The sequence below is a fragment of the Drosophila kikkawai genome, chromosome 2R (assembly GCF_030179895.1).
Source record: "Drosophila kikkawai strain 14028-0561.14 chromosome 2R, DkikHiC1v2, whole genome shotgun sequence".
Classification (NCBI taxonomy): domain Eukaryota; kingdom Metazoa; phylum Arthropoda; class Insecta; order Diptera; family Drosophilidae; genus Drosophila; species Drosophila kikkawai.
Genome location: NC_091729.1, coordinates 20,951,875 through 20,975,291, shown reverse-complemented (window position 1 = coordinate 20,975,291; position 23,417 = coordinate 20,951,875). Strand labels below are relative to the sequence as shown.

The following is a 23,417-nucleotide window of genomic DNA, read 5'->3' as shown; positions in this document are numbered from 1 at the left end:
TAAGCCGAATGTAGCCTCCTTTCTAGTTGTGCATCATTTAATTTGAATTTTTCATTACGTTTAACTTAGCAGTTAGTATCAATTAATTAATTAATTAATCAAGTCGAGTTAATTATTTACCCTGAAATAATTAATATTTAGCAATTGTGCATCCCTGAAAACACACGTTTTCCAACACTTGAATCCTGGTTTATCTGCTCTACAGCACTACGGTCTCTCTAATGCCCACGTGCGTTTTGTTTGGCCTCTGCCGGCGCTAAATTCAACCAAATTAAACCGAATTTTCGAGGATTTGCAAAGATTTCTTAGTCTCCCAAACACCCAGGAACTCCGGCAATATGGTCTTCTTCACGTGCAACGTCTGCGGCGAGTCGGTCAAGAAGCCGGCTGTGGAGAAGCATTACCAGACACGCTGCCGCAACAGCGAGAAGAACGTGTCCTGCATGGACTGCCTTAAGGACTTCTACGGCGAGGAGTACGTGGCGCACACCAAGTGCATCTCAGAGGCGCAGAAGTACGCCAGCCAGAGCCAGGGCTTCGTGGTCAAGGAGTCGCGCAACAAGAACGCCCAGAAGCAGGAGGGCTGGATGGACATCATCCGCGCAATCCTCGACAGCAGCGAATACAATCTCACGCCCGCACTGCGCTCCGCCTTCCAGAAGCTGCAGAGCGTGGACAATGTGCCGCGCAAGAAGGCCAAGTTCGAGAACTTTGTGGGCAACTGCATGCGATTGCCGCGCCAGCAGGCCACCCAAGTGTGGGACATCCTCGAGAAGGAGCTGAACAAGATGAAGGAGGCCAAGCAGGCGGAGCTGGCCAGAATCAAGGCGGAGAAGGTGGCGGCCATACAGCAGCAGCAGCAGCAAGATAAGGAGGCCGAGGAGGCGCCCCCGAAAAAGAAATCCAAAGTAGAGGAGGAGCCCAAAACCGAAGAGGAACCCACCAATGGCACCTCCAGCGACTTCGATTGGTCTGCCCAGCTTACCAAGATTGTTGGCAAGCAGGCGGATGGCATTTTTCTGGAGAAGCTACGCAAGAAGCTGCTCAAGAAGTACACCAAGCATTTGTCTGTAGAGGATTTGAGCGAAAAGCAGGCCAAGAAGTTCCAGAAGCGTTTCGACAAGCAACTCAAGCTCACCGAGGCCCTGCAAGTCGACGGCGATCTCGTCAAGGTGGCTAGCTAGCGGAGCAACCCACCTTTAGTCGTAGTTAAGTTATAGCAAAGGACAATAAAAGTGTAAGCTGCAAGTGTTGTTTCTTGTATTCCGATTCTCTAGGTCTTATACTTTAGGTACTGCATGCACTGCCTCAGATGATTGCGGGTGGCCTCGCACTGGGCTGTTTGATGGAACTGTTTGGGAGGACAGTGGAGGATCATCTCGTTGGCCACGCACTCGAGCACCAAGCCGGGATAAGGATGGCAGCCGTGCTTGGAGAGGCGTCTGGCCAGCTTCTTGACGCCCTTGTGCGGCAAAAGGTCCAGAGCTGTTGAAAAAGGGAGTGAGTTTTGGGTAAATCTTTTGGAACTATAGACCCACCATGTTTGTCGCATTTGATGTAGGTCTGATAGAGCAGTTCTATATCCGCATCGTTGACTAAATCCATTTCCAATTGCTCTTTAACCTGGTGGAGAACTAAAGAACGACGATCCTTGCCCAGGAATTCGGTGTTGTTGAAACTGCACTCGGCGGTGCACTGATCAAAGAGTTAGTTTGGGTTTTTAGAGAGTCTTTGTGGTATAGATCTTACAAACATGTATGTCTGCTCCTCCTCATCCGTCTCGTAGGCAATCTTCTCGTGCCACTTGACCTGGCAATCGCTAAACTGGTGACTCTCGTCATGCAAATCACAGCAAAAGTCGTGCTGTAATATATATCCTTTAATACTCGAAAAACCTCTTGATCACACCCACCATGGTATCCACCGCATTCAGTTCACAGTCCTCGTCCAGATCGGGAGCCGTGGCCCTGCCCAGAGCCCAAGCGGGCAGGAGGAGCAGCACCAACACGTTTCGTAGTTGGAAACACATTTTCCAAATTACCCCCTGAATAAGTCAACCGCTTTTATAACTGAAAAGCCGGGCTGTGAAGGGTTAATTTTGCGTAACATTTAATGGATTTTAATTTGAGGCTTAATTTATGCTTTTAAATATTCCAACCGAAATTTGCCCGCGCCAGACAGGCCGAGTGCAGCGTCATCATGATCATCATCTTCCTCGTCGTCGTCGTCATCGTTCCGCTCCAGTTCCTGGAACGCACTGCATTTCCATTAGCCCGCTGCACTCGAAGATAAATGATGAAAAGGCGCAGGCATCCATCACCGATCAAGCGGCGCAATATCCAAATATAGCAAAAATATTCAGGGCCCGGGAGAAGCCACGCACTTTCTTGATTGCGCTGCTATGTCTAGCGGCAAATGCATGCGGAAGCATTCCCAGTCCCCCAATCCGAAACCCATTCCCACACCCATTCCGCTGCGTTCAGCTGCAACTAATTAACCGAGAAATACATCATAAATAGTCCAACTGCCGCGGTTCCAGTTGCATCTTTGGTTCCAGCTCCTCCTTGCCAGCAGCACACGATCGTCATTAGTCAGGGCGCAGACGTTGCGTCGCTGCCTCAGAAGTTCCCATTTGTTTATTTTAGACTCGCACACACCCCGTCGGAGCGAGGGAGTGGTGTGAAGAGTAGTGATGCCAACGACCGATAACAATACATTATAGTTAATCTATATTGGATGATGGTTCAGTTTACTATTGAAATTAACTTGTGATATCATAAAAAGTCTTTAAAAAAATGGGTTTAAAATATTCTAAAGGCTTCCCTGTTTTCAAAGTATATTTTTCATATTTTAATACATATATATTTTTAAGTACTCAAGTTCTTAAGATATATATTCCAGAAAATAACAAAAGAAAATCGGTTATATCCGGAAAAGTCCAACTAAGCACCACTGCAGCAGGGCTTCGACATAAGGAATGGGTGCGGAGGTGCGTGTAGACTCCACTGGTATGCGGTAGGTATCCGCTCCTATATGCCGCAACGGCGCTCCACGGTGGCATGCGATTAGGGAATTTTTTGGGGGGCAAGAGCAATCGAGCGGCACGTGCCGCCCGCCTGAAGTTCAGTTCTCCGGAATAGGAATGCCTGCGTCTAGCTAGCTGGGCTAGGAAGCCAGGCCTACAAGAATCCAAGAATCCAACAGAATCGTCGAAGGTGGCCATATGTTTAGAGTATTTAATGGCTTGAATCGTAATTTAAATTCTAAATATTATATTTATTCCAACAAGATGATCAAATGATCATTTAATCTCAAGCTCTTAAAATACAGGACAGGATCTTAAAGAAGTTAAACTTAACAACTAAAACTTATATTAATCCCTCAATCTTTCCTCCTAATTACAAGGCCTTTAAATATTTCTTTGCGATTCAATTTGAATACACTTAATAATCGATTAATTAGGTACACCCCCACGAGTCGAGTGGATGTTGATGGTAAACATCAACAATGCATTGTCATAATCGAACAGCATCTGGCTCTAATTGCAGTTTGTGGATGCTTTTCCAGTGGATGTAGATGTATCTCTGCTGCCTTCACGGAGAACTCTCGCTTTCGGGCGCTCCAATACACACACAGACACGTGCGCACCGCACACAGATACTCGCGCGGATGTAACGGACGGATGAACAGCGAGTCGAGGAGAATCCACAGCGAAGACGACGGCCTATCAGTCGAGAGTCTGCAGTCGAGGCGTGCGGTTCGTTCGATTTCCCGGTTCCGGAGGCAAAACAAATTCAGCAGGCAGTGTAGCTCCTCCTCTGCCGCCACTTGGAGCGACAGTTCCAAAAAATCTGTCAAACTATACATACCTCTGCGCTATAGATACCCCTTCGGGTGGATAGTGCCACATTCTATTTATTTATAAACCGCCTATATTTTTGGATCAAACTTGAGGCGAAAGCAAAAGTGTTCTAAGAATTTCTGTGTGTCTAGTGTGAAAATGCCTTTGCCGAAATTGTGATTGTGAAATCCTCGCGTCTCAAAGTCACACAAGTGAACATATATAAAGATTCGATACAGAAAACTAGATATATCCCGCCACAATGCCGAGCTTCGGCGCTAAATTCCTCGCCTGCCTGCTGATCAGCTCGGTGATCCTGGTCAGCGGCCAGTACGAGCATTATTTGGACAGCCTGCGCTCCAACGAGCTGTACGAGTTCGTGGACGACGGCTCGGCCTCGGGCAGCATCCAATACCTGCCCAAGGGCGACAGCGAGCGGATCCTGCTCCAGCTAGAGCAGCCCATCCACTTCTATGGCGAACAGTACGAGCAGCTATACGTGAGTAATGCAAATCTAGGGCTCCGGCTTCGATTGAACACAAAGTATCTGGAAGATTGTGCACTGAATGAATTTTTGCAGCCTGCAGGCTGATAAGAACGATCCGATAAGCGGCAATCAGCATGCAAATACTCGGCGATTTAATAGTTTCTAGAGCATTTATATTAGTCTATTTCGGGGGAAGCATGCTTTGTTGTGGCCCGCGTATTTATAGGCGACATTAATTTTCGGCAAAACATGACAGGTCGGACGGACGAACATCGATTTCCACACACAGACACATCCACATCCACACATCCACTTGAGGGTGGTCCAAGACCAAGACGCAACCCATTGATGTGTCTCCTTGCCGCCTTGGCCAACTGCCAGGGCTCCTGAGCAGCCGGGCACTGAGTGTCTGAGTGGTTTCGGCACTTGGCAGCCAAAGTTATGAGTTCTCCGAGTGGAGAGGCTTCTGCTGCTGCTGCTGCTTCTGCGAGTGTCGCCTATTTTAGAACTGTTGTTTTTCAGTCGCCGCGCTCTGCATTTTGTTAGTTAATTAACTGAATTTATGTGTCTGACGTAGAAAAATAGCACGCGGCACAAAATCGGAACACGCCGGAGCGGGCTCTATGGCCATAGAAATCCATAAATTTATTGAAATTCCTGGCCGAAAGAGGAGCCTGTCGCTTGGGTCAAATTGGTGTCGAAACCATTTGGAAATTGTATAAATAGACTCGTCATATTCCCATCCAAAATATTGTGTGAATAACCCCAGCCTGTATGTGCTATATATGTTCTCCTGATAAGTCTATACTTGAGGCACTTCAAATTATTATTTTGATTAAGTATTAAAATATTTATGGCAGATTTCTGGAAAGGTTTTATTAGCATATTCAAGCAAAGTCTGATTTTTTTATTAATTAAAAATCTAGTTCAGAAATTCTAATCTGAATTAGGCCAATGAATGCCCCAATTTGGTTTGAAATGTGTTATGTTCACTTACCCAACCTCAATTTGGCATCCATTGCGGCATGGAGTCCGTGTGGAGTTGGTTTAAATCACCTGCCAAGCTGGCCGGAATTCCTAGGCCACATGCCACGTCGTGGTCCCCCTGCGGCGATAAATGGAAGCCCCAGGAAGACACTGATTTATGCTGCGGCCTGTCGGCAGCCACAACACAGGCATTTCTCGAACACCTGTGCTCCAATTCCGCTTCGGATTCCCTGTTTTGTTTATTCAGATTGCCTGTTGCATGGCTGGAGATGACGGAGGAAGCTGCATTCCCGTGGCTAATTTTAGACGGAACACTGAACGGATGTTGGGCGAGGACTCAATTAGTGGCGGTCTCAGCCTCAGATCATTTACACTATTACTATATCCCTTCGATCTCCGATCGTTTTGCCGCCTCTGTTAATGATTTGTTGTTGTTTTGTTTCCGCCAGGAGAATTCCCATTAGGAGTTAAGTGGCCCGTTAGCACTTCACGGGGCTGCACTAATTGCAGTGCCATATGGAGGCCAAGTACTCTTTCAAGTACTTTCAAGTGATCCCAAGTGTAACTTCCTCATTCTCATGTGTTGAAAAAATAATGTTGTATATCCCTGAACCTATTTAATTTGAAATATTTACACTGAAATTATATTTAGGGTTTATATAAAATTAAAAGGATATATACTCATATTTACGAACTCTTCTTTATGCTCCTTTCCAGATCAACACCAACGGCATCCTCACCTTCAATGTGGAGTTTGCCGAGTACCTCAATCAGCCTTTTCCCTTGGAGTATGCATCGATAGCGGCCTTTTACTCCAATGTGGACACCTCCAACAGTGACGATGACACCTCCATCTCGCTCTTCGAGACCAAGGATCTGCCCACGCTGGACCGTGCCACATCTCTGGTGCGCTATGCCTTCAGCAGTCAGGCGGAGTTTGAGGCTCGCCAGGTGATCGTGGCTACATGGCGCAATGTGGGCTACTTTGACTCCAAGACGGACAAGCTGAACACCTTCCAAGTGGCCTTGATTGTGGGCGAGCAGCAAACCTTTGTGCAGTTCATCTACCCAGAGCACGGCCTCAACTGGCTGCAGGGCGAATCCGCTGGCATGGGCTTACCCGACATCCGTGCCCAGGCTGGGTTCGTGTCAGAAGATGGACGTTACTTTACCTTGAATGGTTCCGGATCGGAGAATGTAAGTGGGACGGAAAGATTTCTAAAATAAAGGATCTTTTTTTAATGTAAATTCATACATTTCTCCCTCTTCAGGCACGCTTCCTCAGCGAGAATACCAACCTGGGTGTCCCTGGCGTCTGGCTGTTCGATGTGGCTCCCATTGAGCCACAACAGAATGTGAGGACTCCCGACAATGCTGAGACCCTCACTGAATCACCTGCCTTGGCTCAGAGTTGCCAGGCCGCTGGTCATCAGTGCCACGAGCATGCCCAGTGCCACGACAAGGCCGAGGGGTATTGCTGCGTCTGCGCCAATGGATTCTATGGCAATGGAAAGGCCTGCCTGGCCAATGACCTGCCCATCCGAGTGACTGGCTCCCTGGCCGGAGAGCTGAACCGCCAGCCCGTCGACGAGCAGGCCAAGCTGCAGTCATATGTGGTGACCATCGATGGCCGTTCTTACACCACCATCAACCCGTTGAGCGACGAGCTGGGCGCCAAGCTGCGTCTAGTGCTCCCCCTGCTGACCACCGTTCCCTGGCTATTCGCCAAGTCTGTGGGTGGTGTGGCCAACGGCTACCAGCTGACCGGCGGCATCTACGACCATGTCTCCCGCTTGCAATTCGACTCTGGTGAGACTCTCCACGTGAACCAGACTTTCGAGGGCCTTAACTACTGGGACCAGCTGTCCGTCAAGATTGAGCTGTACGGCGATGTGCCTTCGGTGCCCGCCAACGCTGTCCTTCACCTTCCCGACTATGTGGATGAGTACCGCTTCGTGCGTCCCGGGGAGCTGCAGTCGGTTCAGTCGCATCAGCTAGAGGTCACAGAGGAGCAGCGCGTCCTAGGCGTGCAAGTGGACCAGCGCATCCTGTACAACAGCTGCCTAAGAGACGATGAGCCCGACCCGACCGAAACCACCGTGCTGCAGAAGATCTCCAAGGTGACCCTGGACTTTGTGGAACGCGACCAGGCGCTGCGCATCAGTGCCGTAAGCAAAGTGGGCGTCACTGCCGAGTCCAATGCCTGCACGGATGGAACCGCCGAGTGCGGGGAGAACTCTGTGTGCGTTCCCGACGAAGATACTTATCGCTGCGACTGCCACCATGGCTATGCCGCCCAGGTGGACGAGCGTGGACTGCAGGTTTGTGTGGACATTGACGAGTGCGCCGCGGGCACCCATGTCTGTGACGAGAATGCCATTTGCGAGAACACGGAGGGCGGTTTCAGCTGCTACTGCTCCGAGGGATTCCAGGGCAATGGCTATCGCTGTCTGTCCAACTCCACTGCCGACAACATTGAGTACTCCACGCCGGCAGGCCAGGCGCAAGGGGAGTATACTCCTGAGCCCAATCCTTATCCCGAACAAGAACAGGAGCAGGGCCAAGATCAGGATCAGGGTCGCGAGCAGCAGCCCCAGCCAGATCCTTATCCATATCCCGGACAGAATGAGCAGGTGCCCCAACATCCCGACGAGTGCTATGTAAGTGCTTTGATTTCTGAATTATATTTTTCAACAATAATTTTTGTGGTTTCTTAGCGCTGCTCTAAGGACGCCAACTGCCTCGAAGGTCGCTGTACCTGCCGTGATGGCTTCTCCGGCGATGGCTACCAGTGCACCAACATCTGCGGAAACGGCGAGGTCTGGGAGGACGGTCGCTGTGAGCCCCTGCTGCTGGACAGGCATGACGTGGAGCCGTCTTGCGATTTCTTCGGCGAGTGCAGCTGCCCCGATGGATATGAACTATCCGAGGATGGTCAGCGTTGCATCTACGCCCACAACTTGGACTCGCACGAGATGAATGTTGATCTGAGTGAGTTTCAGAGAGCCACACGGCGTATGAGTAATAAAGTAAGCTAAAACCTCTCTTTAAACTGCAGTTCCCTGCGACGTGGATGCCAACTGCCACATCAATGCCACCTGTGTCTGGTATGACCAGGAGCTGCGCCACATTTGCACCTGCAAGACCGGCTTCAGAGGCGATGGCTACAACTGCGAACTCATCGATGACTCCTGCGCGATTGTAAGCTAAGATCCGGGCTCCATCTGGGCAATCTAATAAAACCTTTGCCTTCAAGAAACCGGATATTTGCGACGTCCACGCCTCCTGCCAATACAACGAACAGCTGGGCAAGTCCGAGTGCCAGTGCGTGCGCGGCTATGAGGGCGACGGCTTCCGCTGCCAGCTGGCCCCCGAGTGCCAAGCCGCCGAGCATTGCGGCGAGAATGCCTTCTGTGACGATGGAGTCTGCCAGTGCCAGCAGGACTACGAAAGGGATATCAGTGACCGCTGTGTGCCGGCCGGGCGCTGCGGCAATGTCTTCTGTGGCTCCAATGCCATCTGCAAGTGGGATTCGGTTCAGAGTCTTCAGTTCTGCGACTGCCTCGAGGGTTACCAGGGAGATGCTCTCCAAGGATGCACCAGCAAGCCTTTGTCCTGCCATGTTTCCAACAACTGCGGCATCCATGCCACCTGCGAGCCCACCGAGTAAGTGTTAAGAGGTTCTAAATTCCTTTCAGCTCTCTATTTATTTGTAATTTTTTCGAAAAGGGATCCTGCCAACTACGAGTGCCAGTGCATCGCCGGCTTCCATGGTGATGGCTATGTTTGCATCGAGGAGCAGAACTGCCTGAACAACCCCACTCTGTGCGACATGAATGCCCAGTGCCGCTCGACCAACTCCGGTCTGGTCTGCGTTTGCAATCAGGGTGAGTCCCAAATCATTTATCGGAATTTTCCAAAGATACAGCCACAGCGTCTGAAACCGCTTTGTCGCTCTGAATGGCCTGTGTCTCCTGGAGGCCCTTCTTCTGATCACACGAACTGCACGAGCTGAAGAAGACAAAGCCGAATAGGGTTAGGGCCAGCACCACGTTGAAGTAGCCATTGTTGCGATCCCAGGTCAGCGGATGCATGAAGAACTCCCGCATGGACTGCATGGGAGAGGGTCGCTTGGTTGGGTCCTCGGGGCTCAAGTTGGGCTGGTTGAGGTGGCGCAACGGTGGTTGGAATCGCATCTTGAGTCCACCGGCAACTGTCCGGGACATCCGCGTCAGTTGGTTCATTTCTTTAGTGGAGAAAGAGCTAAAATTAATGGAGAAAGAAGTAAGGCAGGGAGTACTTACTGAAAAATACAGGAAATTTTGATGGAAAGAGGTGGAAAGGTTTGGAGAAGAGAAATAAGTTTAGGAAAGAAACCAGTTTGACAGAGATTACAGAGATTCCTTTCTGTATCTTGATTCCAGGTTTCTATGGCAATGGCTCTGTGTGCCAGGAGCGTCAGCAGCACGAATCAGACTTCTTGATCGTCAGCCAGGGCGTGGTGATCGTGAGGGTTCCCCTGAACGGACGCAATGTCTTACCCATTTCGGTGGCCCAGATGGCCATTGGCCTGGACAAGGACTGTGTGGAGGGTCGTGTCTACTGGGGCGACATCTCAGCTAAGAAGATTGTGAGCGCCAAGTACGATGGAACTGATGCCCGTCCCTTCATCACCACTGGTGGGTTGGTCATATCTCCTCCAAAGCACAACCTCTTAGCTAGTTTATACCCACAGATATTGAATCGCCCGAGGGCATTGCCATTGATGTGATCTCCCGCCGCCTGTACTGGACGGACTCGGTGAAGGACACCATCGAGGTGGCTAGCCTGGATGATCCCACGTTGAGGGCAGTGATTATCAACAAGCAGCTGGTGAATCCCCGTGGTATTGCCGTGGATCCCTACAGGGAGTAAGTGTCATCTGTCTCCTTGAGGTCCTCCTGTTCTGAGAGTTTGATTTTATCCTTAACAGAAAACTCTTCTGGTCGGACTGGGACCGTTCTGCACCCAAGATCGAGATGTCCAATTTGGATGGCACTGGTCGGGAGCTGCTGCTGGGCAAGGAGTCTGTGAATCTGCCCAACTCCCTGGTGGTGCTCGATAACTCTGGCGAGTTGTGCTTCGCAGATGCTGGCACCAAGAAGGTTGAGTGCATTCAGCCGCAGAACCGCCAGCTGCGTCCCATCTCCAATGAGCTGTCTTACCCCTTCGGCCTGACTTTCACGCACGATCAGTTTTACTGGACGGATTGGACCACGTGAGTTGGCAGCGATCTTCCTCTCATATCGTATAAATATAATTTAAAATTAATACTAATTTTTATAGCAAAAAACTGGAGAGCGTGGACAGCCAGGGCACGCGCCAGAAGGCCATCCAGACTCCTTTCTTCGGCAGTCACAAGATGTACGGCATGACAGCCGTGGAGCAGCAGTGCCCGCAGTACCAGAGCCCCTGCCAGATCAACAACGGCGGCTGCACGGACTCCCGGCTGTGTCTGGTGAATCGCCAGGCTCCGTCCGGCAAGAGCTGCAAGTGCACCAGTGCCTCGACGGGTTGCACTCTGCCATCGCCCTATCCCAACTATTAATTTTATCTTTAATGCAAACTTAAACAAGAAAGGAAGCTAACTTCGGCACGCCGAAGTTTGTATACCCTTGCAGATTGGTTTTGATGTTTATTTTATAGATTTAAATGCTGAAAACACTCACAAAACAGAGTTTCATTACATTTTACCTATACTTATTATGTTTACAGTTTGACAGTTACAGTTTTACATTCTCAGCTTTATATATTTTATACATTTACCGATCGCTTCTATGGCAGCTATAAGATATAGTTGTCCGATTTTTATGAAATTTATACCAAAATTCTAGAATAATAAAAAAAACGTATATCTCAGAGTAAATAAAAATGCGTTGAAAAACAACGAAGCTATAATTTTATTTCTATTAATTTCTCGATCGTTCCTATGGCAGCTATATCATATAGTCGTCCGATTTTCATAAAATTTTTACCAAAATTCTGGAATAATATAAAATGGCTATATCTCAAAAATGATGCAAAAATATTGAAAAACAGCCAAGTTATACTTTTTTTTCTAAAAATTTATCAAACATTTGTATGGCAGCTATATGATATAGTCGTCCGATCCGGCCCGTTCCGACATATATAGCAGTGAGAGCATATAGAAGACTATATGCAAAGTTTCATTCAGATAGCTTTAAAACTGAGGGACTAGTTTGCGTAGAAACAGACAGACAGACAGACGGACAGACGGACAGACAGACAGACGGACAGACGGACAGACAGACAGACGGACAGACGGACATGGCTAGATCGACTCGGCTGTTGATGCTGATCAAGAATATATATACTTTATAGGGTCGGAAACGTCTCCTTCACTGCGTTGCAAACTTCTGACTGAAATTATAATACCCTGCAAGGGTATAAAAACTAATATTTTTCGATACGTATACAAAATCGCAAGATCAACAAACTCAAAGAAACGTTAACCAAAGGTAGGAGGAGCGCAATCGAAGTAAACTAAAATAAATTAAATTAACTAACTAGGAAAGCCTGTGTGCCATTCTATGTAAAGCAACTCAAAAGAAGATTAATTAATAAAGAATAATTAATAAAAGGGGTCAATAAAGTACCATAAAAAACAGAGCTCAACCCGTATGATCTATCAACTTCTCTCCCAAGAACGAATGTAAGAAACTTAAAAGAGCATTGGGTCGGCGGAGAACCCGAATTTTGTTTAGAAATTGAGTGAAAAGGTTCCTCAATCTATAAACTTAATTGGAAACACCACTTATCCTTAGTAAAACTCCCATTCGATTATTTCCAACTATAGTTTGAGTTTATTGTGAGTTCTGTTAGGCATGCCTTAAAGAGCATGGCGCCGAATAAATATTACAGCAAGTTTATACCCTAGTCCACACCGAATGTTATCTCTAATGCTGCAGCCAATGACAGATGCGGTTTCGTTACCTACTTTTGTACATTGAGACATCGATTTGATCTATGTGGTAGAGATGCAGATATACAGATTATACATAGGTATACAGATCTATATAAATAGGTATTTCGGGGTGCTCTAGGCATATAAGCTTATCTAATTTATTCTCGAGACACTGGAATGCATTTCATCGTCATCGTTGACTAAAATTTTCTTAAAAAACTGCTTTTAGGGGGGTGCTTTAACTAACATTTTTGAAAGAGTGTGTGTGTGTTGTCAGGTGTCTTTTGTCTGTTGTGTATTTCTGTGTAGGTACATTGTTTGCTTTAGCTACTTCCTATAGATCCTATATGTGTATATATCTGGGACGTGTCTTGGCCGTCGAATTGAGTTAGAGGGACTTGGGTTGCGTTGACTAACAGCAAAGACCTTATAATAGATGCATAACGGTCACACACACAATCGTATGGCATTACGCATCTTAAGGATTATACAGCCTTTGGCTACAGGATTTTGTTAGCCGCGAACGCTTGTTCATAGAGCTCATTGAATTTGGTTCAGTGGCCGACACTCGATCGTCTCTCGGCCCCAACTAGCCTTATCTAGTTAACTCTAAGCTAGTTGCTATATTTCTAGATTCTGTTGTCTTTCGATTTAAGTTTCTCTCATTAGGTTCTAATAGTTTTCTTTGAATGCATGTTTGGTTCCTAGCAATATAGTTTATATACAAATTCTTTGATTTATTTAAATATATATATATATGTATACATATTTCTGTTGGTTTTGTAAAGCATTAGAGTATACCAAAGCCCGTTCCAATTTATATTATGAAAACCGTTTCACTTTCTTGGTTTGTTTTGTTACCTTTCCATTGGAATTATTCGCGTAAAACATTGCTAATAGTTTTACAAAAAAAGTGGATTCGAATGAGAGTGTATAGTACAAGACATTGATAGCACCTTCATATATGTTTCTATATGGGGTTTCCTTGGGTCTGAGGGTGGGGGAAGCTGAACAGAACAAAATGGTGAGGTCATACCTAAGGTATATACAGGGGTTTAAACCCGATCTATTTGATAGTTTGCTACGTCTCTCCGGCTTCTCCTGGGATATGCTTAGGTCTAGGCATCGGATATTTACAGTTATACAGTTAGCTAAGTCACCGTCGAATCTATCCAATAGTTTAACTACATTTGTTGTTCCCAAAACACAATTTGCGCGGCATAATGCATTGCTTATAAACTAATATATCCTCGAGTGTTATTGGTATTCCCTAGGGATAATGGGATCAGTGATCCTCTCAACATACAAGACTAACTTAAAGGGGCTCGCAATGGATCTCCCGGGGCCACACACCACAGACAGACTTAAGGGGGTGGGATTGGTTGGTTGGTTGGCTGGGTTCCTAATACTTTCGCTCTGATCAGAACTTATCTCTACGGGAGTGTCTGTGCGTGCTGGCCGTGTTCTATATCCACTTGTTTTTCGACATGGAGGAGCGGAGTCGGCGCCCCCACATCAGGTTGTATCATACAATCGTTCCCTGCAGATGCTGCGGCGACGACACCTGCGACGGCTGTTGACCCAGCGAGTCCTGAGCTTGCAGCGAACCGCCCGCTCCCGACGAGGTGCTCGGTCCCGGTCCCAGGTCTGCCGTATTGATTGCCAGCGAGGAGCCGGCTCCCAGCATTCCGCCCGTGGAGGAGCCGGCACCGGATGGATTAATACCACCGCCGCCGCCACCGCCCACGACACAGGGTACACCCAGCATGGGTGTGGGTTCCTCGGGCGGTGTCACCTGCAAGGAGATTTGATTCTAAAGGAAACATTAGTCCATCCTTGAAATATGATAAGTGTTATGGGAACCCACCTCCATGCCGATGCTGCCATTGAGCGATATCTTGATGGGATTACTGTGGTTCGTTGCCTGCATGAGGGTGGTGAAGTGACTGATGCCGATCTCCTCCAGCGACGACTTTCTCCGGCCGTGGCTAACGCCCACGCTGGGAAGGCCCTGTCGCAGGGACGAGGATCGACGGAGCAGGATGTCGTTGTCGATCTGCAAGAGGAGCAAGCGGGGAAATATCCACAAATAGTGGCAATCATTAGTTGGGTTAGTAAGCCCCAAACCGTGAGGTTATGATGCCAACAAAACTCAATTACGGTTACACATACAAATTGGCTATTGTTGCAGTTACTCAAAGAATCAAAACAAACACATTAAGAAGGAACACGTGTGAACTTCATTGCGCAATGCGACGCGATGGTGACATCTAAATTGATTTCTGGTTAGTTTTCTTATTTATTTTCATGTGATTTTCCTCTGAGTGCGAGCTATGACAATGATTTATTGCTGGTTGCTGTTGACTGTTGCAGTGGCCTTGCTGTGGCTTCGGCTTAGAGTTGCAGTTGCAGTGGCTGCCGTGCTGATTGGTGGAGTGTTCTGCGGCTAAAGTTTCTTTCGTTTTTGGAAATGAGTACCCACAATTTTGATGCTCAGTGTGAGAGTGCAAGTGCTAGGCCCCAAATGGCGGGGTGAAAGCAACAGGGGTGAACGCATTCGTTTGTTTTAGCCAATTTGTTGGAACAGAAAAATACGAACAATGAAACCAGGCTAAGACTAAAGTGTGTAGCTAGGTAAGAAGTGTTTCGTGTTCCTAATGCAAGGGTTTAAAAATTGATCAATGAAGTAAGATGCATAACGGCAAGAAAATTTGTATTAAGCTGCTTTAAATCTAACTTGAAAGTTGGTTGAAAAGTCAAAGTCACAAGGCATTTATAGTTTTCATATGGGCGTTATGCATCTTATAAAGTATATTGCCTTCAGTTATACCATAGTTTCAGCTTGGCAAACTTCCCTTAAATTCAACTTCTGTATCTTGATGTTTTTAAACATAAATCGAACAACGTGAAAAAGGTGAATCGAATTAAAACGAAAAAAACATATAGAGAGGAAGGTAGCAGTGTATGAGTGCACTTTGTGAGTGTGTGTGTGTGTGTAGTGGGTATAAAAGTAATAATAGCCAACCCGCAATGAGTTACTCCGTCCACGCTGATTGCCAACCACCGTCGGACTGTCGGGTAGAGAAAGAGAATTCGATTTAATTTGCTGCATCGGGGGGCTACAGCGCTGCGAGGATGATCCATACCCGGCCAAAGTCTGAACACTCTGCATTTGCATGGGGTTCAAACCGGCGATGCCGGAGCCGCGACGCGATCCAGCCCCGACGGCGGTGTTGGCCATGTTCATGTTCATGTTCATCTGCGGCATTTGGGGGCCGCAGGTGGCGCCCAGATTAATGTTCGAGCAGAAGGAGATGTTTGATTTGCGGCGCGAGTTGTGTCGCTCGAAGGTCTTTTGGGCCGAGAATGGCGAAGGTCTAACCAAGTAGCTGTCAAGGGGGAAATATGGTTTAAATTTCCATATAGTATATTCTTGAAGGATTAAATATTTATAGGGGGAATCAGCCCGACTTAACTCACATCAGATCGCCTTCCTCCAGCTTGAGATCACAGCTCGGATTGATTATCACATAGGACAGGTGGTTACGCTTCTCGCTCACATCATCATAGTCGATTGTGGGTAGGTTCAGGGACTCCATGCGACTCCTCACCAGATTCGCTATTTCCGCCCGCTCAATCTGCTGGGCATGGTTGTCCCTCGCCTCGTCGGCCAGGTTGATGGAATACTAAAAGAATCGGTTGGTTGGATTGTCATACACAGAAAGCCTTCATAAAACATATTTTCAAGGTCAGTTGGCCCGTGGAATTTATATTCTTTCTGATCCTGGGTTAGTGTGGTTGTTGTGCTGAAATGCAGACGGATGGACTGTGGATGGGCTTCACCATAGCTCGCTTGCTGATTTGGTTGCTTTTAGTTGCTGTGAATCATGCTACCATTACAAAGAGAACACCATGCCGCAGAAGCAGGGAACGATGCAAAATCAAGACTGACGTACCTGAGCCCATTATAAAACCCCTTAGGTTTCCCCCTGAAAATCTCTGCGGAAACACTCGGTCACGAGGGATGGTGCTTGATACTTACGGATGATCCCTTGCGCTCGGAGCAACCGCCGAGGCAGTTGACCGACCGCTGACGCTGCGGCTGCGACTGCGGCCGGAAGCTGCTGGCACCACCTGTTGCCGACGCCGGCGGGCGGTAGGTGACCCCCCGCAGCATTTCCGTAGAGTCCTTCGTCGAGTCGGGCGTGCCGGTCTCCTCGTCGTACTGAGGCATGCCCATGATTTGGTTTGGTGTATATTGGCGTATGCAAATTTGAGTTCGATGGGAGTTTGGTTAAACACAAGATGATTTACATATTTAATTGGTTTTTAATTGAAATGGCAAATTGCTATCGCTGTTCCACACTGAGTGTTGGTGTATGCAATATGTATGTATGTATCTGTATGTGTGGCATGGCACGGTGGTTGGTTAAGTTTGTGCCCTTAGCAAAAATGTAACATTTAGGTTTTTAGGTTCAAGCATGCCGCGGCAGGAAGGCGGCAGGCAAGGGTCCGCCTTCCCCTCCGCCAACTGTTAAATAATAAAGCGAATTTCTGGGAAATTAATACACGCGATTGTGTTGATCCAAAAAGAAGCCAGAAAGCAAAAAAAACTAGGAATAAGAGAAGGTGCAAGGGCAAGCGTTAGGCTGTTGTTCTTCAACTGCAAATTGGGCAAAAACAAACAAGTTTCGTCTTCTGGCAATACTCCTCTTCTACTTTCTAATTGAATTAAATTTTCGCTTTGCTCTCCAATTATCCCCAAAGTGGTTGAACTCGTATTGATTTTTAGATCGAGCAGGCATTTTTAATGAGCTTTCAGCGCGCGTCAAAGCAGGCACAACCGCTTTTGAATAATTTAGAGAGGTTTTTGTAGGTCGGAGAATGGGTTAGGGAAAAAAACAAGGTACAAGGCAAGCAACTGCAATCAGCTAATTAAAAGCCGCATGCAAACAACAAAGGAAACTGAAACGGTAACGGAAACGGAAACAAAACCAAACCAAATTAAAGCCGAAACCGGAAAAGCCAAACATGCAGCAGCCAACAGGTCACGCAGGAGCAGGAGCAACGCAGGGAGGGGATTCAGCTACAACTACCCACTCCCAATGAGGGCCAACAACTACGACTAGACTACACACAGTTTACACACCACACACGTACGATTAACGGATTGGAGGAGGCCAGGCTAGTGGGGCAGGCAGATGGGGTTGTATGAAGTGTGGTATTTGATTTTCTTTTTCGATTTCTCGATTTCAGTTTCGATTTCTCGCTTCAAAGGGAACTCACTGCGTGCGTGTGCGTCAGGTCCAATGCAAACGCAAATCAATTAATCAATTGGTACAACGGGTCGTATGTGTAATTTGTATGAGTAATTTCTCTTTTGGCCTGATCTAAATGCTCACAGAACGCTGTCTGATTTTTGTCTTCCTATAGCTCATGACAAATGCTAAATGAAGGCAAACAAAGTATAAAAATAATCCAAAACTTAGAAAGACGATCGGAGCTACGTAAAAACCAAAGTAAAATGGGAGTGGGAGTCGTAATCGGAGTCAGAATCAGCACGCTATGCTTTATATTCGTATTTATATATATATTTATACAAGTGTGTTTATATATCGTGGTAAAGGGGTTAGTTTACTTTAGAGGGTAGCAAAGTCGCTGCTAATGGCGTCAATCAAGCTTAGATTAATCTATGTTTTTACCAGTTTTTCGGAAAAGATTATATATATTCGGATGTAAATATGTATATATATATATATATATATATATATATATAGAGAGAGAGAGATCGAGATAGGGAGTAAACTTATGCACTTAACGATATTGGAGGTACATATGCAAAACTTGTTACCATGATGAACAGACTTCAGACTCAAGGCAGTTATGTTAGTAGTAAAGCGTAAGCGTGTGATTGAAAATAGGAGACCAACTCAAGGATAGTGAAACCAGAAATCAAAATCAATAAGTAAGGAGTAAGGATTAGGCCTCGTCTCCATGGGGGTAACTCAATTCGATAATCGGCAACTCAGGTTAAGAAATCATTATCGCTTTCGGGTAGTTTACTTTCGCTGTGTTTCGGTGTGTGTACCTAATCGCAACTCGGAATACGAATACGTGAGCAAGAGACAAGAAAAAGAGCTATAGTAGAGTAGTAGTTATAGTAGAGTTAGAGTAGAGTTAGAGTAGAGCTAGAGTAGAGCTAGAGAGATAGAGTTAGACATAGAGAAACAGAGAGATAGACAGGCTAGAGGTGTGGCGAGTGTGTGGGTGAGCGTGGGTGTCAGTTGGGCTAGAAACAGATGTCCCGGCTCGGTCTTGAAGCTTGAAGATGTCTTGGATCTTGAGGAGATTTGCTTTTTGCTATTTGCTTTTTAGCCTTTTGCTGTTTGCTGTGACTGGACTCACCGATGGACGCAAGCGCACACAATGTCTGCTGAAGGCGGAGAAGGGTCCCCATCTCTCGACCGGCGAGTTACTCACATGAGAGGTGTCCGCATTCGAGGTGTCCTGGGTGCGGTAAATGCCAATTGGTATTTCGCAGGTGGTGGAGCAGAGCTTCTGGTACAGCCGGCCATAGGTACGTATCCACATGTCGTCTTTGGTGATGCGCATCTGCAGTGTATTAGCGGTGTTACTCTCTCTCTCTATCCCAGAGTCCATTTGCTGATTAGTAGCACTCACCGAGGTCAGGAAGCCACTGCCCGGGGCCTGGTCGATGCCCAGCAGAAGCCTCACAAACGTAATCACATAGTCCTTGACGAAGGCCTGGTACAGCAGAGTGTCCAGCATGGAGGCACTGAACACGGCTCCGGCGGCAAAGGGCAGGCGGAACATGTAGGAGATGTGCGACCCGCGCTCCTTCTCGCGCTGCAATGAAGTGAGCGGCAAATTAACCAAATGACAGCTGAAGGCTGGGGGCGGAGGCCAACGCGCTACCGACCTTCTCCATTTTGCTCAGATGCAGAGCGTACTTGTCGTGGGCCCGGAACTGCATGAATCTCATGTTGGAGCTCTGCGATAGCTCCGTGATGCTCTTGATGCTGGGAAAGAACCTGAAAGGGATGTCAGGAGGGAAGACTATTAGAATTCCGTGGAAATTCCAGCACACTCACTTGAACATGTTCTGCACGGCCACAATGGTGTTGCAGTCGGAGAGGGAATCCTCCTCGGCCGAGTTGGAGAGCTCCTTGTTAACCACCACCACGCTTTCGGCCAGCGTGATGCCAGCCCTCAGCAGATCGTCCAGGCAGTCTATCGAACCCAGCATCCAGTAGACCTAATCAAAGAGATATATTAAATGTTACTCATAGGGGGAGAATGTCAAATTACCAATGGAAAGTAGGAAAGGGCATCTAAGAAGGCCACGTCCGGCCTGCGTTCCAACAGCAGGATGATGGGATTCAGGGAGGTCTTCGACCTGAAGTGAGCTCTCAGCGGAATGATGAAGTTGTAGATGCCATTGGAGGCGTAGTCCGCTGCCAGGATAATGGTTTTGTTCTGCCACTGGTACTCCTTGGCATTCCGATAGCTGCAGTGCTCGCAGACCTGTAAAGGATATTTGATGGCGTCTCCCCAATGAAATGGAATGGCAATCAGTGACATCTCTCACCTGAGCTAGCTGCAGGCAGCACAGAGGCTTCTTCTCCTTGAGCAGGTAGCAGAGCGTGGGACTCACGCCGATGAAGGGCGACACGGGCGGAAAGCCCTTAACGATGCTGGAATGGCAGACAGTTTTCGTTTAGCGATGGCTGCTCTTCCCAGCGGGGCAGGGGCAGGAGCAGGATGTGGATGAGGATAGCGGTTGGGTTAGCTGCTCTGTGGGTGTGCGGGGTGGCAAGCTAGGTGTGTGCTGGGACACGATTCAAACGATTCAGCTACAAGGTACAAGTAGGGGGATTGAGTTTCTGGGGGAAAAAATGCAAACTACTGGCATTTCCAAAACATTCACTACGGATTAACAAATGGCTGAACTGAAAGTGTGATTTCCTGGGGTCCTGCGGAGAATGGCACCTCTTTTTCCTCCTCCCGACTGCGGATGAGGGCGAACTTTTGGCCGCTCCCCGGGAGCAGACTCTGGAAATGAAGGCACAATTGAAGCCGAAAGCAAAACAAAGGCAAGACAAGGCAAGGCGCAAGCAGAAGCAAATGCAGATGAGATGAGGAGACCCAGGGCAACAGCAATCACAGCAAACGGAATAGTAACGAATCTCGAGCTGCTGCTCCGTTGGTCCAAGGTAAACGGCGGCGTCATTAAAAGATGTCCTGCGGCAGGCAAACAAAAGCAACAGCAACAAGGAACCAAGGAACGAGTAACAACGACAAGAACTCTTCAACAAATGGCGTGTGTCCGCAGAATGGCTTGGCGCGTTTTGTCGCTTCCCTCGTCAGACTTACCAGGAGTAGTCGGCGACCCACACAGGACGCACCGGCCGACGCGTCTCTACGGAACTGCTTGACGTGAATGCCGTAGCCCCTGCTCCTGCTCCTGCTCCTACACCTGCTACTGCTGCTGCTGTTGTGGTAGTTGTGGTGGAGCAACTGCAGGAGCAGCAGCGCTGCAACTGTCGCCTGCGAGCCGCCAGCCTGGCCAAGGCTCCTCCACCCAGGCCCAGACCCAAGCCCATACCTGTTCCCATTCCCATTCCCATTCCGGGAACACTGCGGCACTCGCTGTCGCAGCTGAAGCTCTTCTTCATGACGCGCCTGCGCAACTGCGGAAGATACTCCTCGGCCAAGTCAATGGAATCACCAGTGGAGTCACCAGCATAGGCATTTGGATTAGGAGCAGCAGCAGCAACAGCAGCGGAAGCGGATGCGGCAGCAGTGGCATGGCAGAAGCTGCAACTGTGCTGATTCGAATCCTCCGAGGAGCTCATGATGAGCGAATAGGTGCGCGATTGGGGAAAGTGCCCGCCCAAGCAGCTGAGGCGAAGTGGTCGATTCTCGTTAGGTTTGATGTGTTCAGAGAGGGTGGTGGTTATATAAGTAGTAAGTAGGGTAGAGGATGGGGGGTCTAGTGCTTAAATACAACATATACATTTTTACATTCAGTTCGAGTCCAGCAATCCTCACAGATGGAGCAAAGATAATATAATAAATAAGATGCGTAGCACCATATGTTCTTCTTGCAACCTAAAGTTTGTACAAGCGTTACGCATCTTATAAGACATGAAATAAATTTAAAATGTAGCTAAGAAAACACAAATAAAATCTAGAAATTATATAAAGAACATAAAAATAACTTTGATCACCTGGGGATTGCTGAGATCAGACTTCCAGACTATATATATATATACACAGACTCGGGTCGAGATTAGTAGGTCGCTAAGAAGTACAGTTAGTGATACACAAACGTGTTACAATCGGGCTGAGGGCTAAACTCTATGTAGATAGAGACACTACACTTTGGGGGGAGAGTGGGGGGAATCGGTGCCTCGGTATAGTGACAAAAGGGAGACATTACGAAGGCCATCAGATGGGCGATACTCACGCAATCTTTTCCGAGGGAGAACGCCAGGGCATCTCGTCGTCGATTTCATCATCGCTCTCGTCTCCCTCATCGCCATCGTCATTGCCCGCGATGCTGAACGAAGATGAGGTGAACATGTCAGGCACGGGAAGGATCGAAGGACGTCTGCTACCTGAAGAGGAAAAGTAGAAGTTCGGAAATGCATTAGAAATATTTTGGTAACTAATGTTTTTGGGAACTATGTATTAAATTAACTAGCTAGCTTACCCCTCCTCTGGTTGAGCACATCCGGACTGAGCAGGTTTGGGTTGTTGGCAAAGGGCACGTCCAGGTGATTACCCGTTGTGGTCAGAGTGGCTGGCGTGATGCTCAGCGAGGTGCCCATGCTGTGGCCAGTGCCCACCCCAAGGCCACCACCGCCGCCCGATCCACCGGCCATGCTTGGGGATCCCATAGCCTGGGGTGGCGGTGGCAGGGTTGTAGTTGTTATCGTCGTCGTGGTCGCCGCCGTCTGGGTCACCGTCGTGTCCTTGAGGTTCTGGCGGGAGTCCGAGATTATCACAGCCGTCGGATTATCGCTGGCTGGATGGGGAGAGCGGAGAGTGCAGTTAGTCCGCGTTAACTTGTCGATCAATATCCATTCTAATTACGACTACTTTGGCGCTTGCTATACAGGATAAAAGGTCCACTAATTTCAGCTGAGCGAAAAAACAGGTGACGGAATATAAACAGAGAGAGAGAGAGAGAGAGAGAGCGAGCGAAGGCAGGTGGGCGGAAAATCTACAGGACAAACCTGGGGAAAACAACTCGTTAAAAGTCCTCGACAAGATTGCACTGGCCGGGAAACTTTCGGCAAAGTGATTAAGCTGCAACTTTGCCAAAACGTTGTCTTTCCCTGTCCTTGGCAATAGTTTTCGGTTACTTAATTACAGAGGCGGCACAGGGTGAGGGTTGGGGCGGTGGGCATGGCTTAATTTGAGCGCACAACAAGCTTAACTATAAACTATTTCTACGCAGCTAATTTACACGAATTGTTGCGAGTGGTGGAAATATTATTTACATTGTTATGGAAATACCATCAAGACATCCAAGACACATGCGCACACACACCAAGGCAAAACGGAAACGGGAGAAAGTGCAGGGACTGGCAAGGCGGAGAACGAGAAGAACGGAAGTTGAGAAAGTGAAAAAGTGATGTTTGAGCAAAGACAACTACGAAACGTGTGGAAAGAGAAGCCAAGTGAAAAATGAAGCAAACACCGAAAATAGTTTTGCGTAGTGGAAAAGCGAGGAAAAAGAATATGTTAGAGGGTAAGGCTAGGATAGGTGTGGTTTCTGGGGTGGACCTCAGTCATTTTCGAATTTTGATTATTTGTAAGTGTAATTTTGTTACAGAAACTCATCTCCTAATTTGTAAATGTTAAGATCTAATAGTAATATAATATTTAATGAAAGTGATAAAAGCGTATATTATTGAAAAATTTCATAATTAATAATTACTTTAAAAGATGCTATAACAATTAGTTGAGAATTATAAGCAGTTGAGGAATTAATGATATTTTCATAACCTTCTGTAAGTTAAAAGCTTTTATGTTATGTTAATATCTATCTTTATAATAATTATGAAGGAATAATAATTATTCAATATTCTGTTATCTTTAAGCTCTAA

General features: G+C 47.4%; 5 protein-coding genes across 7 annotated transcripts in view; 2 read left to right on the top strand and 3 right to left on the bottom strand.

Moving 5' to 3' along the window:
• The first annotated feature begins 201 nt into the window (after positions 1-201).
• Positions 202-1,237, top strand: LOC108085144 (cell growth-regulating nucleolar protein). The gene has a single exon (XM_017181664.3). The coding sequence runs from the start codon at positions 339-341 to the stop codon at positions 1,182-1,184; it is 846 nt and encodes a 281-aa protein (XP_017037153.1). The 5' UTR covers positions 202-338; the 3' UTR covers positions 1,185-1,237.
• Positions 1,238-1,273: 36 nt separating this feature from the next.
• On the bottom strand, positions 1,274-2,041 carry Obp46a (Odorant-binding protein 46a). The gene is made up of 4 exons (XM_017181665.2): positions 1,913-2,041; positions 1,750-1,863; positions 1,539-1,695; positions 1,274-1,485 (listed from the first exon to the last, which is right to left on the bottom strand). Exons 1-4 carry the CDS (start codon positions 2,027-2,029, stop codon positions 1,274-1,276), a joined length of 600 nt encoding a protein of 199 aa, XP_017037154.1. The 5' UTR covers positions 2,030-2,041.
• A 1,701-nt stretch (positions 2,042-3,742) lies between these two features.
• On the top strand, positions 3,743-11,117 carry Ndg (Nidogen). Its single transcript, XM_017181661.2, has 11 exons — positions 3,743-4,340; positions 6,033-6,512; positions 6,587-7,975; positions 8,033-8,306; positions 8,374-8,516; positions 8,572-8,981; positions 9,045-9,202; positions 9,740-9,994; positions 10,051-10,225; positions 10,288-10,572; positions 10,641-11,117. Exons 1-11 carry the CDS (start codon positions 4,104-4,106, stop codon positions 10,900-10,902), a joined length of 4,068 nt encoding a protein of 1,355 aa, XP_017037150.1. The 5' UTR covers positions 3,743-4,103; the 3' UTR covers positions 10,903-11,117.
• On the bottom strand, positions 9,004-9,768 carry LOC108085147 (uncharacterized). 2 transcript variants are annotated; one of them, XM_017181666.2, is made up of 2 exons: positions 9,620-9,768; positions 9,004-9,561 (listed from the first exon to the last, which is right to left on the bottom strand). In XM_017181666.2, exon 2 carries the CDS (start codon positions 9,557-9,559, stop codon positions 9,215-9,217), a length of 345 nt encoding a protein of 114 aa, XP_017037155.1. In that variant the 5' UTR covers positions 9,560-9,561; positions 9,620-9,768; the 3' UTR covers positions 9,004-9,214. The 2 variants fall into 2 exon arrangements, with proteins under 2 accessions (XP_017037155.1, XP_070139782.1); XM_070283681.1 differs by having other exon boundaries at positions 9,004-9,578; positions 9,620-9,732.
• Positions 11,118-12,193: 1,076 nt separating the features above from the next.
• SLO2 (slowpoke 2) overlaps positions 12,194-23,417 on the bottom strand; it is an 88,402-nt gene continuing 77,178 nt past the window's right edge. The window contains exons 14-27 of one of the 2 annotated variants that reach the window (XM_017181685.3): positions 22,016-22,330; positions 21,770-21,920; positions 20,674-21,201; positions 19,889-19,994; positions 19,609-19,824; positions 19,392-19,555; positions 19,220-19,331; positions 18,961-19,146; positions 18,685-18,891; positions 16,322-16,504; positions 15,760-15,965; positions 15,305-15,668; positions 14,147-14,335; positions 12,194-14,092 (exon numbers count right to left, since the gene is read on the bottom strand). In XM_017181685.3, the coding sequence (XP_017037174.1) occupies positions 13,805-14,092; positions 14,147-14,335; positions 15,305-15,668; positions 15,760-15,965; positions 16,322-16,504; positions 18,685-18,891; positions 18,961-19,146; positions 19,220-19,331; positions 19,392-19,555; positions 19,609-19,824; positions 19,889-19,994; positions 20,674-21,201; positions 21,770-21,920; positions 22,016-22,330 (3,215 nt within the window). In that variant the 3' untranslated portion in view covers positions 12,194-13,804. The remainder of the gene's footprint in view (positions 14,093-14,146; positions 14,336-15,304; positions 15,669-15,759; positions 15,966-16,321; positions 16,505-18,684; positions 18,892-18,960; positions 19,147-19,219; positions 19,332-19,391; positions 19,556-19,608; positions 19,825-19,888; positions 19,995-20,673; positions 21,202-21,769; positions 21,921-22,015; positions 22,331-23,417) is intronic. The other variant, XM_017181687.3, reaches the window with a different exon arrangement.

Bases quoted from the DNA above. Each gene is read 5' to 3' on its own strand.
- LOC108085144 (XM_017181664.3), top strand. From the start codon at position 339: ATGGTCTTCTTCACGTGCAACGTCTGCGGCGAGTCGGTCAAGAAGCCG.
- Obp46a (XM_017181665.2), bottom strand. From the start codon at position 2,029: ATGTGTTTCCAACTACGAAACGTGTTGGTGCTGCTCCTCCTGCCCGCT. The intron at 1,696-1,749 runs GTAAGATCTATA...CTCTTTGATCAG, and splicing joins AGGAGCAGACATACATGTTT to TGCACCGCCGAGTGCAGTTT. The intron at 1,486-1,538 runs GTGGGTCTATAG...CTTTTTCAACAG, and splicing joins CATCAAATGCGACAAACATG to CTCTGGACCTTTTGCCGCAC.
- Ndg (XM_017181661.2), top strand. From the start codon at position 4,104: ATGCCGAGCTTCGGCGCTAAATTCCTCGCCTGCCTGCTGATCAGCTCG. The intron at 8,307-8,373 runs GTGAGTTTCAGA...TTTAAACTGCAG, and splicing joins CGAGATGAATGTTGATCTGA to TTCCCTGCGACGTGGATGCC. The intron at 8,517-8,571 runs GTAAGCTAAGAT...TTTGCCTTCAAG, and splicing joins TCGATGACTCCTGCGCGATT to AAACCGGATATTTGCGACGT.
- LOC108085147 (XM_017181666.2), bottom strand. From the start codon at position 9,559: ATGAACCAACTGACGCGGATGTCCCGGACAGTTGCCGGTGGACTCAAG.